Source organism: Euprymna scolopes, chromosome 32, assembly GCF_053919585.1.
Source record: "Euprymna scolopes isolate OS-2025 chromosome 32, ASM5391958v1, whole genome shotgun sequence".
In the NCBI taxonomy this organism is placed as follows: domain Eukaryota; kingdom Metazoa; phylum Mollusca; class Cephalopoda; order Sepiida; family Sepiolidae; genus Euprymna; species Euprymna scolopes.
Window position 1 is genome coordinate 61,167,750 of NC_136513.1, and position 17,000 is coordinate 61,184,749.

General features: G+C 36.1%; 1 protein-coding gene across 4 annotated transcripts in view; it reads right to left on the minus strand.

Moving 5' to 3' along the window:
• Window positions 1-17,000, minus strand: part of LOC145256383 (uncharacterized) — a 1,175,042-nt gene that overhangs the window by 708,055 nt on the left and 449,987 nt on the right. For all 4 annotated transcript variants that reach the window (XM_080115220.1, XM_080115219.1, XM_080115221.1 and 1 more), the window contains 3 exons: window positions 13,931-13,993; window positions 2,403-2,466; window positions 1,571-1,612 (listed from right to left, as the gene is read on the minus strand). In XM_080115220.1, the coding sequence (XP_079971346.1) occupies window positions 1,571-1,612; window positions 2,403-2,466; window positions 13,931-13,993 (169 nt within the window). The remainder of the gene's footprint in view (window positions 1-1,570; window positions 1,613-2,402; window positions 2,467-13,930; window positions 13,994-17,000) is intronic.

A 17,000-nucleotide genomic window follows, 5' to 3' on the forward strand; every position in this document is an offset into this window, starting at 1 on the left:
GATTTTTTGCTTTTACAAAAATCAAACGCAAAATAACTAAAAACAATGGAATAAATCTTAATGTATTTTTCAATTGAAACAAATGCAACAGTTTTTATGTAAACAAAGAATCAGATGACCGCTTAGTGTTTCCTTTGTATGATGACGAGGCCCCAATTTGGGAGTTTTAGGGAGTGTGGGGTCACCCAATAATTACCGCAACCCAGATGTCCGTTCTGTCAGAACCTATTTATGGTTTCAATAGAATTTATCTTTCATAAACTGTTTACATCATATAAAACAAATTAATCTTCAAAGCGATGTACGTTTTCGACGTAATATGATGACGATTGATTAGGTTGGATCATTTGTGTTGTTTATATTATTCGGATTGTTCACAGCTAGAACGTTATTCTTACAATGTTTTGACCTATGTAACCCCGAACCTCCTTGAAATGCGTCTTGTTAGAAATATAGATTCCCGAGTTTGGCAAGACACAAGGATGCATGTAAAGAACATCGGTAATTACATCGGCTGAAACGTTGTTTTGTGTTCAAAATGAGAGCAGAAATCTGAATAATCCAAAAAATACAGATGATTGATCTGCCTTAAAACTCAACAATCAACCGATTATCTTTTTTCAAGATCAATGACAACCTCAAAATTTAAATATTTGAGTTTCTGGCAGTTATGAGTTCAATCTATGGTTAATGCAAAAAAGATGATTTCACAAATTAACTGACATAATGCGACAAGGTCAGGAGAATGAAACGATAACAGTGAACATCCACTGTGAACCCGATAAAGGGTCGAATTCAAAATTCTATGGCGGTTCTTGAGTTTGACACAAGTCATTTGGAAAAGCTGGGGAGACAAAATGGCTGAAACATTGCGATAATAGAAATAATGAAACAAAACAATTTGTAACCAAAACTTTTTTCATGCATTTTGAAGAAAAGTGATGCAAATGCTCTTTTGCGTTTGAAATGTGAAACAGCTTAAAAAATTTAATTGTAAAATGAATGAATAAAACGTTGAACATTGCTTTTTTTATACCATTATAATTACAGGTAATGTAAGCATTGAGTTTGTAGAGTAAATAAGAACCTTCTACTAATAACACTTTTACAATAAGAAATAGAAAGTGTTTTTCGCAGATCTGAAATTAACACTTCATAATGGACCTAAAGAAGAAGAAGAAGAAGAAGAAGAAGAAGAAGAAGAAGAAGAAGAAGAAGAAAGGGAATGGAGGACGAGGAGGCCATCTTTATTAGCAAAAGAAAAGTGCAAACATTACACTAAAAGAATGGGGCATGATATTGACTAGAAATATATTCTTTCGCCAAATCCTTAACATGTTTTGAAAAAGCAAAATTATAACTCTATAAAAAACAGTGTTATTGTATTGTGTGTACGCGCATGTATGTATACTGGCATTTATCGATGCACACATATGCACAGTACACATATGCACACATAGATACATAAAAAAACTGAGACAGAAAAAAATATAAACACTCATTTCAAACATAACTACAATTTTTAGAGAAGATTTATTTATAAAATTTGAACTTGAAATCTGATACTCACAAGGTTCTTCGGGACAAACGAAATCACGAATAGCAGAACATTCTGGAAAAAATTTTGAAATATTTTTTAAAAATAGGAATTTTTTTATAAATATTAATTTATCTATTTTATATTTATGTTTTTATGCAACTGTGTTAATCGACATTTGTTTCCCTAAGTTTTTGTCTTATATTTTTTAATAACACAAATTCAGATATGTTTGTAAATCTCTCAGTTCTAATCAGCCATTTGTCTAGGGACAGAATTTGTTATCTGTCTTGATATGCATCGGTAGGTACGTATTGACATTAAATCATAGATAAATAAGCGTGACAGATAGTGGTATATAAAGAGATAGATTGATGAATATGTATATATATATATAGATATTATTAGAGTTTCTATGTGTGTATACTTTTGATGATTTAAATCATTCCAAATAAATAACATACAACAATTGTTTACAGCTATTTCACTGAGATATGTATTTTTAGTTCTACACGTGGATGCATATGTGAGTGGGTATAAATATTCACCCTAATAGACCCACTTATTTATATTCATATTTTTCTCTGATATTTTATGACAGACTCGATTGGTCTGAAGGTTTTGTGTCGAATTCAAGATTTGACTCAAATAGGAATAAAAAGCTGATTTTTGTAAATAATTTTCATGCTAGATAAGAGGGGCGTATAGAGCATAAGGAAAGGTTTCGAACATAATTTCAACTGTTCAGGAACCGGCCATTCAAGATAGATTTAATAGATCGTCGTTTAATTTTCATATTCCATTTCGCAATGTATTAATGATGAAAAATAAACGATTTCATCTCGAATTAAATTGTTTCACGCACCTGTCAGATTCAGTTTATAAAAGGAACTTTCTCCTTTTTCATTACAGCGAGAAACAGCATTGACCTGTGAGGAAAGGGAAAAAAACGAAAAATATTTTATGTTAATTGGTACAAAAATACAAATTCACCTCATATATATAATTTTATTACAAAATTGAATCCACCAGACAGTTTTCCCGTTTCTTCGTTAAAAATGCATTTAAATCGTAAAAAAATAATGAATGCATTACTTTGCGACCAACTAAAATTAAAAAGCATTTTCGACACCGGTTAGACGAATTAGACGACCAAAAAAACGTCTTGCTATTCCACCTAAGAATATCAGTTGATGATACGTTCTCGATAATCATTCCGAAAGAGACTGAGTTATTATAAATGTAGTCGCTTCTTTTCGTCGATTTGTGGTATATGTTCTGTTGAGTTTTAGATACGAAAACCTCACAGGCCTTGCCTTCTCGCTTTGGGAATTAGTACGTGGCAAAGTGCATGAAGTGCCCTTATCAAAGAATGTTGATGGGACTTCTCAGTCAATTATTAATGAGCAGAGTATAACACCTTGTGAGAAAACTCCCCTTCTGAGTTTGTACAAGATTTTTCCGTGATGGCGGGAAATATGAGGGGTTTTTTTTTTTACATGGAGTTCACCACTTATCAAGGCCCAATGGCCACTCAGGGATAAGGGTTATTGTGTGTACAGTAATCAAAGGGATATTGTAGAAATAGTATTGGAGAATTAGTAATGTGTCATTACTTAGGGAGGGGCGGTTCATCAGGAATTTGTTTGTGTTGGACTTGAAGACATCCAAGTTGAAGTCGGGAGGGAAACAGGCAAGTGGAACAGAGTTCCACAGGCGTGCAGTTCTAAGAAAGAAGCTTTGTTCATGGTATCTACGTTTTGATTTAGGCACAGATAGGGAGTGGGGAAAATTATTGACGGTGGTTTCAGCTAGTCGGGTGTTTTTTGAGAAAGATTGGCAAGGGGGGACCAGAGAATGGAGCTCAGACGAGCACCTGCCATGGAAATAACGATAGAACAATGACAGGCTCGCTACGTCTTTTCCGTGGGAAAGAGGTTGCAGGGTAGAGAAAAGGGCATCCCCACCAAGCCACGGAGTCTATTTTGTACTCCGTCAAGGTAGGATAGGCTGTTTTTTGCAGCCCACGCCCAGATGTGGCAGCTGTACTCCATCTTTGGACGTACTTGGCTCTTATATAGATAGAGAATTGCATCATTAGTGAGATATTTTCTGGAGCGGTAGAAGGATCCCACCATTTTCTCAGCGACCTTGGCCACAGACTTGATGTATGTGTTCCATTTAAGATCAGGTGTAAAGGTCAAACCCAGGAGCTTATCAAATCCTGGGGCCTCCCTTAGACGAGAGCCATCCATTTCAATTGATGCCAGATGGGGATCAGAGCGTTTATGATGTAGAGATAGAAGCTTGGTCTTAGATGCATTAAAGGTAACCAGCCACCTCTTTCCCCACTGTACCACGCGCTCAAGATCAGAGGAGAGAGAATCAGAGAGAACATCATCATTTACGGCCTTTGATGTGTTGCCATAGATGGTCGTGTCATCAGCATAGATGTCAACGAAAGATTTTAGTATGTGTTTTGGGAGATCATTGATGTAGATCAGGAAGAGAGTTGGGCCCAGTATGGACGCCTGAGGGACTCCAGCATTAATACTGTGGGCCTCTGATTTCTGCCCATCAACAACTACTCTTATGAGCCTATCTGAGAGAAATGACTTAATGATAGAGAAAACATTTCCAGTTATACCGTAGCTGGAATGGCACACAGGAGACTTATTGGTCTGTACTGAGAGGGGGATTACTTATCACCTGAATTCTTAAATACAGGGCATACTGATGAGGTTTCCAGGGTGTTGGAAAGCACTTCTCCTTAAGGCAATGCTTAAACAGTTTGGAAAGTAATGGGGCAAGTTCTGGTTGTAATTTTTTAACACTATAATTGGAATACCGTCGGGACCAGTTGCTTTACTGGAGTCAAGGTTCTTGATTAGCTTGGCAACCTCATGCACAGATATTTGTATGTTGCATAGCGTGTTGTCTGTTATAGGAGGGAATATGGGGAGTTGATGGCCTTCGTCACACAGGGTAGAATTTGCCGCAAAGTTTTTGGCAAATAGTTTGGCCTTGTCGGATGCTGTCGAGATGACCTCTGGTCCATTGATAATGGTTGGGATGGAGCGCACGTTTCTGTTCAAGATCCTATTTGCTATTTGCCAGAACTGGTGGGAACCAAGCCACTGCTCAGCTACTTTGGACTTAATGGATTGCGCATATAGTTCTCTTGCATTTTTTTATTACTCTTTTACAGTGGTTGCTGGCGGTTCTGAAAGCAGCTTTAGTTTCGGTGCATCTATTACGTTGGTAGCTATGGAAAAAGTGATTTCTGTGTGCGATGGCAGCAGCACATTCTGGGGAGAACCATGGCTGGCTGTTAGGTTTTTGTTGGAATTTTTTGGATGGTATGAATTGGCCTATGCCTACAATTAACCATTTGGTCAGATCTGATACTATAGAGGACACATCCTTTTTAAACATGGAATGGAGAGGGAGATCAGATATGAATGTACGGAAGCTATCCCAGTCTGCCATAGAGTATCGGTATACAGTACGGTGGAGAGGTACGTCTGTAGATTTATTATATTTCATTTTTATCTTAACTGATACGACGCAGTGGTCGGAGGATCCCAGAGGAGATAGAACGGAACATGAGCATAGCTCAGGGGAAGTGGATAGAAAAAGGTCTAAGAGGCTTGTGAACTGACTGGTACTATCGGGCACACGGGTGGGCTCGCGGACAATCTGAGTGAGGTCATAGGCATTGACAAAATCATGACAGAACCTCCCCTCCTCATCAGTCTTATTTGAGTGGGTCAGCCATTCCACATTATGGACATTGAAGTCACCGCAAATGTGAATGTTAGCTGAGGGATGAGCAGACAGGATGTGGTCTATTTTTTCTGATATACTCTTAAAGACACTAACTCCACTGCTGTGGGGGCGATAGGGGGCAAATTCCACTGCTGTGGGGGCGATAGGGGGCAAATATAAATGCGGTGGTGTAAGCAAGTGCAACCCGGAAGCGCATATAAGGTAGATTAGGGTCTTCTCTGGAGATATCCCTGCCACATGGGAAGCCATCTTTAATACAGGCACATATTCCATGCCCGTGGCGATCTTGGGGGTCAGACTTAGATGTTAGGTTAGAGTATCCTTTAATTATGAACTCATCTAGGGAGGTGGTCGGTCCTATTCCAGTTTCGCATAGAAAGAATATGTCAGGTTTCGTCTCCTGTAATTGGGTTCCAACCTCTGGAAGGTTAGAACGTAGACCCCTGATGTTGGAGAGGGAGATATGGTAGTAGGGGTCTACGTAGGAGGATGAGGTTCTAGGTTTATTCGTGTTTTCTTTTTTGAGATATTTCATGTTGAGGATTTTGGGGTTTGTGGAACAGGTCAGCATACTTGGTTAGAGCAGAACAGAGAGGGAAAGTAAGAGAGGAAAGACAGGAATTTTTTTTTTTTTTTGTAGCACATGATAAGGTAAAGCAGTAACAATTACCCACTAGTATGGCATCGAGAGACCCCACCAGAGACTACTGCATGGTCCAGTATCCATTCACCAAATGGCAATACAGCAGCCCCAGTACTTTGCACCTGCTGATAGGACAGCCTCCTTAGTGGTTATTCCAAGGTTCGGGTCTCTGACTATCAGGCGGATAACGTCAGCCCAGATGAAAACGTTTACCTCCAGCACCCTTACTAGTGACATGGCCGCAAGGATAGACATAGAAACAGAAAATTTTCGACATCTCAGACTACTGTTCACGAAGTACTACCAACCTGGGAAGCAGCTTTTTCTTCACCCTTTGTCAGAAACATCACTCATTAGAAATAAGGACTGAGAGACAAAAAAGGAGAAGCAAGAGTTACTGGAGATACCGATAACACATCCACTGCATTATCTACTCTCCATTAAAAAAAAATAATTAAAAAAAAAACGGCAAGAGGGACTTATTTATATCTGCTTTGCCCATTCCCAGTTTAGAATAGAATTTGACGATAGTCTCCCCTCCCATATTAATCCGTGGAAGGTTTTTTTTTTTTTTTTTTTTTTTGCTTTTGGTTCCTCGCGATAGAACCTTCGAGATTAAACTTATAATTCCGTTTCAATAATGCAACTTGTGAGGTCAGCTTATGTTTTTAGATTGGAGGCATCTTATTTAAAGGCTAGTTTAGGACAATACCAGACGTATTTAACAAAAAAAGTTTAAAACACGAGTAATAAGACATGATAGGTAATGTAAAGGAGTTTCAATTTTTAGTAAGACTGCATTAAGAGAACAAAGATAAGGTTCCAGACTTTTTTCGTAGTGGCATTTTTATTGATAGTACATACATGAAATTCTAGTCCCCTTCGAAGTAATCTCCCCCGACTGCAATGCACTTGTTGTGCCATTCAAACAACTTCTGGAAGGCCCTATGCAGTCCTCTTGCATGAGCATGTCAATGACCCTCGTCACAGCCGCTTTTATCTTCTCAACACATCCTCTAATGCTTTTCTTGAGCTTAGAAAATAACCAAAAGTCACAGGGAGCAAATAGGATGGAGATGTATTGTTCTGGTGGAAATGCCACTGACCCGATTTGAAGTGCTGGCCTCTTCCGACAGAATCTCTTTCTGAACTCTCTTATATCTCAACAATATAGTATTCCTTGTTGACTGTCCAGTAGAAACCCAGTGCATGTAAAAAATGTCAATGTTGTCAAGTAAAGGGATCATCATAAGTTTCTTGGTAGATTAGTTCTATCTGGCGTCCTTGAGTTTGGGAGAGCCAGCATGCTTCCACTGGGAACTCTGTCTCTTGATCTCTGGATTATAGCAGTAGATCCAGCTTTCATCGCAAGTCACCAGAGCATCAAGAACTGTAGGATCTGAATTGATCAGCTCGACCATCTCCTTGCTGTCAAACAACGTTGTTCTTTCTGGTCTTCTCTGAACATCCTTGGGACAAACTTCACGCAAATCTTCCGTATCTTCAGTTCCTCACGAATAATTGTGTGTACAATTCATCAATATCTGACATCAAATTGTGCATTTAACGTCTTTATAGACACAAGACGGTTGTTATCCATGAAATTCTTTATTTGACCAATCAATTTTGATGTTCTGACTTCTTTACACTTCTTACACCTCTCAGCATCTCTCACAGATTTCTGTCCTTCCTTGAATCCCTTATGCTACTCCAAAATTGTTCTCGATTCATGCAAGATAGTCTAAAAGCAGTTTGAAGCATTCCATACGTTTCTGTTGCATTTTTCCAAATTTAAAGAAGAATTTTATTGCATATCGTTCTTCTAAGGCATCTTCGCTTTCAGATTGCATTTTTGAAATTCACTAGCTGTGACAATTAGGCTTTAGTAGAGTGTATTCCAATTCTTTCTGTTGCTGTTTATTTGAACCTGAATATTTTTTAAATGGTCAGTCATCTCATAAGATGTACAGCAATAACATACTGATTTTGAAGAGTCTACGACAATTTAAAAAAAAAATTTGGAAACTTATTGAATGCACCTCGCAAATTATTAGAAAACCGTTTGAATGAAATATGCAGGATTCGATAAAAAAAATAATCAAGTTTTAATTAAAAAAAACGAGAACAGTAAAAGCAAAAAAAAGTTACTCATTAATAATAGATTAAATAGCGGTTAACAAAAAGAAAATACATATTTAAATTAAAATTTTAAATATAATAATTTATTCTCCCACCCTTACTCATCACGTTTTAAAGGTTCTGTCCCCATAGCTTTGCCAGTGCGGACACATAGAGCTTCATCACACTGAAGGGCATGTTGAGATTCGAGATCATTTCCGTTGTTTTCCTGGATAATTCTATACACGTGATAAAAATTTCATCAAAATATATTTGAAGCCTTAAGGTTTTGTCCCTGTAACTCCCTTGGTGATTAATTTCTATAATGTTTCCTGGAAAAAATTATATGGAAATGTACGTTTAGTTTTTATGTAGATTCTATAGTTCTTTCTATAGAGAGAAAACACACACATATACTGATATTTATACAAAGTTTTTTTTTAAATAAAATCCGCACTTAGTGGTTTGGTCATTGGATGAGGATATTTACTAAGATAAATATTATGGGGTTAAATGGTAATAAGAAAGAAGTAACACAGGGTTTTTAGGAACGAAAAATGTATTTACATAAATTACAGGCAAAGTAAGTTGAGAAATACCATTCTCACGGTAGGGCGTTTGCACACCTGCTTGGTCGAATGCACAGGTACTCGATACCGGAAGTGACGTCACCAAAGGAAGTGACGTCATAAGATAGTCCATTAATCCCATGGAGGGGCGTCTTTTCACATATTTTATTCTATGAATTAATACTTCAAATTTCTCTTCAAGCTTCTTTGGCAAATTTTTATTCTTTTGTATTTCTTAGCAGCGTATATATGTATATGTATATGTATATGTGTGTTCCCCCACCAGACTTGTTTGGTGAGGAGGGCGGCTAGTCTCCCTGGAGGATTAAAAACAAGATCTTCCAAAGGGCGAATGAACTCTTTTTCTGGGTCAACGGCCAACTAGCACTGTGAATATTTGTGTGTGTGTATATGTGTATTGGGGTGGAGAGGGCTCCCATAAGCCATGGTGAAGGCAACCTTTCTAGGAGAAGCAAATCTCTGATTTAAAAAAACCATAAAGCGGGAGACCAGTACCCGCATTAAGCTGGTCTGCAGTTTAATTTGTTGCTGGCTATCTTGCTCTTGCTTGTTGCTGGATCTCAACATTTTGAACCGAGAGAGAGACTTAGCTGTCGTACAAAGCTAAGACTCTGTAACATCATCTTTGTATAGATACTCCCTCAGGCATTTGGGCTCATGGATTTTAAATGTCTGAGGGAGTGGCACTCGTCTGACAAGACGTTGCAATCATCATATGTGTGTGCGCGCGCGTGTGTGTGTGTGTGTGATTATCTTCAATTTGTTTAGAAAGAAACACAAAGTAAGTAGATATTTAATGTCTTTTCTTTTGTTGAGGTGTAGAAACATCAGCGCAGGATACTCTTCCCTTATCAGATTCTCCGACGAAAAACTTATGACTCTGTGTACTGGCTCAAAATGCCTTCGTACCGAACCAGTAAGGAAAAAAGTCTTGGACTTTTGACGACTTTCCTAAACCATCTACTAGTTGGCTAGTTATGTACAAATCCCTAGAGCGATAGAAGCCTTCTATCATGTTTGAAAGTGGCACAGTGTTCAACAAGCGAAATCGGAGATGCGCCACAGTACAACTCATGCTCTTTACCGATTCAAGTTATGACAACACGACTATTGCCAGCGCCCTCAAAATGCATCGTTGGATTGCTACGAATAAGAGGGACGTGTCAAGGTTGATGAAAACAAAGTTTTCGGCCACATTTATGGTCTTTGGTGTGGCTTCATCATGCTACCTCAGATCTTTGAAGTTGGCTTAAAAGTCAACACCAAAGAGTACCTGGATGTGCTGAAGAGTGTGGTAATCCCTTGGTGAAATCAGGTGGTCGCTGGCAGACTCTGAGAGTGGCAGCTGGACTTGGCGCCGGCCCACAAGTCCAAAGAGACCGAAGCTTGGCTTCAGAAAGAGGGCTACAAGTTTGTACCCTTCTCTCACTGCCCCTTTCTCCTCCCCGACCTGAACCCGCTGGACTACTTTGTTTGTTCATACGTCGAGAACGCCACCAACATGATCACCCACAATACCAAAGCTAGACTGATCACCGCCATCTGCCAAATATTCGCCGAGCTCCCACCGGCGCTTGTGGAAATGGCATGCTCCTATTCCGGACCCGTATCAAGGTGGTGATTGAGGCTAAAGGCATTGAATAGATATCAGCTGTACTGCATAATTAAGTTACCTGAATTGATTTTTTTTAATAAACGTTTTAAAATAAAGCTGTAGTGTTGTTTTTTTTTTTTTAAGTGGGGGGGGGGCGACACTTTTATCTTTTTACCATGTAAACTTCGACTTTGCTCTCTTTCTTTGTCTATCAGCCCGATGCAGAGTTTTACTCACAGATAAACTTCAAAAGCACCCAATGCTAGGCTTTGTTTCCTGACTAAAACAATGTATGTCATCCAATCCAACTCTATTTTTCTGTCTGAGCAACTTTCACATAAGTAATTTGGGTCGCTCTCATTTTTATAGGTTGAGGATATAGGTTCAAGAGCTTGTCTTTCTGCTGTTTCCTCTAACTCTAACCGAGCGTCAGAACGGCTGTTTTATAAACAGTTTTATAATATCGGGACAATTGTAGTGCCATGTCGCGTAAAGAAAGAGATTCTTTACTTATTGCGAATGCGCATTCTGGACGTCACAATTCCATGGCTGAAGATTCAGCTTATAGTCTATTTTTGTGAACATATTAGTATCAAACAAATGTTCACTTTGTTAAACTCACTCTATCGAGAAACATTAAAAATTACATTTCAAACAAAACAAAAAATTCAAACCAGATGTCCACCTAAAATTTGCGTCCTCCCTTAAAGTTCACTTTTTGGGCTTAAGACTAACCTCGGTGATGTAGAACCATTTCTCTTGGTAAACTCCCTGAGTCTTCTAGTAATAAGTGAAACTAATTTACATTCCTCTTTTTTAATCGCTTTGAAATGATTTAATACTTCTCCCTCTTTCCCTGCACAACTTCCTTACTTAGAATGCTCCTCTAAGTATTGCCTCTAATTCGCGTCGTTTACTTCACACGGGATGAATTCAAGTAAACAATAAAAAGAGAAATTATTTAGTATCTATTGATGAAACTGATAATAAGGTGTAAACAGTATAAAAATGGTTAGGTGTTCAAAAGGAGTTTTATGATTTATATCAACTATATTGTGAGTTTTGATTTAAAGAAAATAATGATTAAATCTAATCATTAACGACAACCTAACACGTTTTAATCGCACACAAGTCATATAAGAAGTTCATGTAAATTATTTAAAACCTTATTTAAAGTTATTCGTATGCAACTGCAGAAAATATACCCATATCATCCGTTCTGTATCGAAACAAATTATTCCATCTTTATCATCGACGCTCATCGTAATAATATGTCATTGCAAAATAAATATGTTGTTACTTGAGGTCATACGAAATCAGAATATGTTAGGTTTTTAAGAGTATTTTTCATAGATTTTTTTTTTTTTAGGTTTTATCTAGAAAGACACGACTTACTTGTACATAATAAAATATTAAGAATTGTTTTGTCCTTTCAAAGATTCTTTTTTCGGACATGGGTTATTGTTATTTATATATTTCAATCTAATATTCTTTTTTTCTTCTTCTTTTTATTTTCCTACTGTATCCGAAATGTTTCGACTGGTTTACTTTTCAACCAAGTAACTTGTAGTCGATAACTTCAGAAAATGCAGCAACTAAAACAGTGCATACTTGTAGCGTGTTGGAGTCGGAAATTCAAGCATGGGTTCTCAAGTTATAAGTATAAAAAAATAAAACAAAACAAAAACACAAACACTGACACATTTCTGCAAATATTAGTTGCACTATGTGTAACATTATCAACTCTATAGGCGCTGTCGAGGCTCATCTTGATCTCATAAACCTCTTTCGTTTTGGTCCAAGCGATGGCCTGCCTTCAACTGTGTCCAACTCGCAACTGTCCTCAACTCTAACTGTCGTCACGTCGATAGCATTACAACAGTTTTGAAGAACTTTGTATTGTTGAATCATTCTGAAAAATTCAGTAGTTTATATACGTTCTTTGTCTGGATAGATAATGGAACGACCGCAAACAATGCTAAATGAAGATATACTTGCTGGAATCTGCATTCTGTTGTTTATTTACATATATTTTATAAATATCTATTGAGCTTAAAGCTTGAAAGTTTGACTACACATAACGTATAAATGCAAATTTCTTTTTTCATTTATGTTTTATCATCAAAACGGCTTCCTGTTAATATAACATTATGTTGCGATATATTTGGATACTTAATTTGCATCACCATTTATCAAACACTTCATAATCAATTAATGGCTTGTGATATTTATTAGCAATTTTATTGTTCTATTTTCCTATTAATTGCTTTCAATAACGACAGAATTATTTCTAGTTTTGTTGATATTGAAAGCAATTAAATGATTTAACAAAAAGATACATTACTAAAATATTTTAAAAGTATTTGTTGATTAATTATTACAGGATATAATTTAAAGTAAACTGGCATCGCTAGCTAGAAAGAAAAGAAGAGAAAAGGTAACATGTTTTTATTGTGGCTGGACGACTAAGGGCTTCAAGCTGAGATCGAAACAGGTCTGATACACCATTAACATAAACTATGAAAAGAATGAGAAACTTTAATGCGCTTTAGCATCAGCTTATAGTGTGATATTATTTTACCAAGAGATATGCATAAACAAATAAAGCTAAAGAAACTAACACCTATGAAACGTTGGGGGGGTATTTTTGTTTGTTTGTTTTTAATTAAATATTTTTCCATTTTGTTTTAATTTATCAATTATTGCTTTTCAAACAAATTCTCGGCCAAAGTTGACAGAGTTTTGAATAATTTGCTGCAAGCTGATCTACAAAACAGTCGTAACGGATGCGAAGTTCAAAAGTGAGTTTGAAGCCAATTCGAAAATATAAGCTTATATTTTTCATGTACAGAATTCACTCTTAAGCTAATCAATCGATCATTATAGATTTTGGAACACAGCTGCCAGGTGTAAAGGTGAGTAATGTGGATTATACTTAGTTTAATTTACTTTTATCTAAAGGAAAGTAAACGGGGGTGGAAACCATTCGTGAAAATGCAGATACCTCCGAAATTAATAGCTTTTAAATTAATTATTTCTTTTAAAAATAAGTTGAAATTCACGTGGAATAATTTATTTATACTCGTATTTAAAATTTAATTTTTACTTTTTTTTATATGGATTTTTTAAAATTTTATTGAAAAATAACTTGCCAAAAGTATGAACTCCCAATTTCCCTAGCTATTAATAAAACAGCAACTTGTATTCAATGCATCGTACACATATAATATTAAATGTGTACGATGAGTTTATATTTCAGCATTAAATTAAAATAGACAGACCAAACCAGTAACATTGGAGTTTACCTTTCTTATACGGTCGGATGTTATCAGTATCGGTAAACAGCCCAAATCGGTAAACAGCTCAAAAATCACTTAGCCAAAACGCCCATTGGCCAAATTGGTCGAGATTCAAAAAATTCCGCCGTTCAAGCAAAATAAATGTGCAATTACGATACACCAAAATTTATGGCAGTTGATTTGATCCTGAAAAAAATATTATGTTTAAGAAATCAATATACATAAAAAAATAATCTTGTCACATCGTTCGTTTCTTTATTGAAAAATGGTGTTTTGGTTGGAATGTAACTTGGATCTAGAATCACAAACGCGCCCACATACCCCATAAGATATAAATAAGTAGTAAATCGATGTACATACAGTGATTAGGTATGAACAGGAGAAAGCGTTTGAAAAAATCCGAAGTTGGCTGTGAGTTTTATTCTGAAACAAATACAAAAATGAAGAGACAATTAAGGCATGATAATGATGAATATTATTACTTTGCTAACGCGTGAGAATTAGAATATTGAATTATTATTATGAATATGGATGATAATAAAAAATAATGTTACGGTGACTAGGCAAAATAATGCACCTTATTAATTTTTAGTCAATTTTGTGGATTTTTTAAAAATATTTTTCTGATCTTTTCGTATTATTTTCCAAGCACTATTTTCTTTTTATGATTTTTGATTTTCAAAATGTAAATGAGCAGTTTAGTTATGTCTGACTTAACAATTAGGACTGGAAATGCGAACACTATAAAAAACAGTTTTCAGCCTTGCTGAACATTAAATACGAACATTATAAAAAAAACAGTTTTTTATGGTTGACTGAGTGTAGTATGGCAGACCGAACTCTATTCAGTCATGCATTGCATGCAAAGTGGTTAAGCCAAACTGTTTTAATTTTTTTTCATATTTTTTAATTTTATCTTTTGTTTTATTTTTGTATGCATACATACATACATACATACGTACATAGTACATAGTTAATAAAACATGTTAAAAAAGCACTTTGAAAAAGAGTTAAAGCCATATTTAATCTGAAAAGCAAACACTTAATAAGTGGATAGTCCTTAATCCGCGGAGTTTCGGAGAAATACTTTCCTTCTCATCAGAGGGTAGGAATTAGCAAAATGCGGGATCGGATTTTGCATACAAAAGTATTTGATGAAACTGCAAGTAAGTCAAGATCTTACTTGATAACAAAAAGTGAAGCAGAGGGAATATGGTGAAGAAAAAGGTGATTTCACGTGAATGGATAGTCTGGTGAAAGGTAAATTATCCAATGACGGTAAAATCCAAAAATGTAAATCCAAGAAAGTTAATTAAATTTCCATTCGCACAAGTAAAATCCAAGGAAATCATGTAATTGGAAGATGGTCCAAAATAATCGAAAAGGCCCAAATCCATGGAATAATTCACAAATATGTACAAGGAAAAGAGGAAAAAATTCCAATAATATTAATAAAAGATATGCGTCTGACACGGCTGCCGAGACAAAAAGTGAAGAAAAAGAGAAAAAAATCAGTGAAGAAGAAGAAAAAAAATCAGTGAAGAAGAAAAAAATGAAATTGTGATAGAATTAAATATAAAATAGAAAAGCAAATGTCAAAATGACCCAGACAAAATAACGTTAAAAGGCGCGAAAAATATACGGCAAAAAAAGAGGTCAGCTGAAATGTACAGGTTATTTTATATATATATATATATATATATATATATATATATATATACATCGAATTAGCAAATATATATATATATATATATATATATATATATATATATATATATATTAATTATGATTAGTTGGGTTTTCATGTGATCCATGAGATAATATAATTGTTTCGGTGAAGTGTCCGGTCAGATGCGAATGGCGTTGTTGACAACATGTCATCCGTGTTGGCTACATGGAATGACCTTGGTAACCCTAATATCGTCGTTGTCCGTAGGAATCGAAGAATTGGACCTAAGGCAACGGCAAGAAATGAGTAATTGGCATTAACAAATCATTCCTTGCGGGGGAAATTGTGGCTAATTTGATTGGTTATCGAAGGAGGTTTTATCTTACAGCCCTAATTATTTATCACAATATAAAAAGCCTTGCATTAGTTATTTTAGTGAGTCGACAGTAGAGAACACATCAGAGAGATCGAGAAGCAGACCCAGATTTATAGAACAACCAAAACCGAAAATTCGTAATTCTGAAAAAAGTCCTTTGAAAACAAGAGAGGTGACGAGAGCAGAACAGGATGCGAGCCGACTAGATATTTAACCCTGAAAGAAAAACAAAACCAATAGCCCGAAAATTCGTAATTCTGGCAAAAGTACCCAGAAATCTTTATTCGCCGTTCCCAGAAAGGAGAATTAAATCGATGTATTTCCACGTCCATTCACATGGATGATTAACGAGAGAATGGGAAGCTTTTTCCCTTGTTAAAAGTGTCAACAATAACTTCTACCACTTGGTCGTGTTGCAGCACGGCAACCGAGAGTAAGAAGAAGGCCTGCTAACTGAAAAATGTCTGCATGTAATGTAGGTAAGATTTGTCAGACTGTCAGCACTATATGAGGGCCATTTGAAAAAGAGCAATAAAACATTTTTAAAAGAAAAAGGAAAACAGTTCGATTAATACTGAAACTGAACTTTATTCAATATAAAATATAAATATTATCTATGTAAAATTAAGTAATTTTAAAGCAATATACAATTTAATACTGATAAAACTGAATTATGAATTTAGGGAACAAACAATTAAAGAAACATTAGACACGAATATTTTTGGCCTTTGGAACAAGATCACAGTGTAGTATCTGTTTTGATGCTACTTTACCTTTTCTGTCCTCGGTCGGTGGAGGAGAAATCTTTTATGACTGAGATTATTTTTGTTCCTATCCAGAGTGCCCCTTATTGGAAAGCTGAATTTTGCCCACAAGATTATATGTTGAAATATTTAAATAACTATTACTTTAAATACAGAAATTATATTTAAAGTTTTGGTTTTCTGTTCTTCTATGTCCATTCTTTCCCATGTTTTTCATCAAAATGTGTAGCGTATTAGTTGACTCGCAGGCCGTCATCAGTGATCGCTCACTGTGGTGTTCCCTGGAGACCAAGTCACAACAAATGTCCCAGATTTCCAGTGCTCTCCACCTCTTGACCACTTGTGCAGATGATTGCATGTTATCGCAACAGCCGTTGTCACTGATTTCTCGTTGGCATCGGCCATTGGTGTTTCCTGGGGTTTGCGTGATAAAATGTCTCCCCAAGGTACCAGATTTGAACTGCACACTTCCAGTGGAGATTTGGTTAGTACTCTCCAACCACGGTCTTTCCATCCTCCCTGACCCTTCACAACTAGTTGGTGTGGCGTCAGTCGATGTCATCTACACCAGTTTTTTTTTTATTATGATTACTATTATTATTATTATTATTATTATTATTA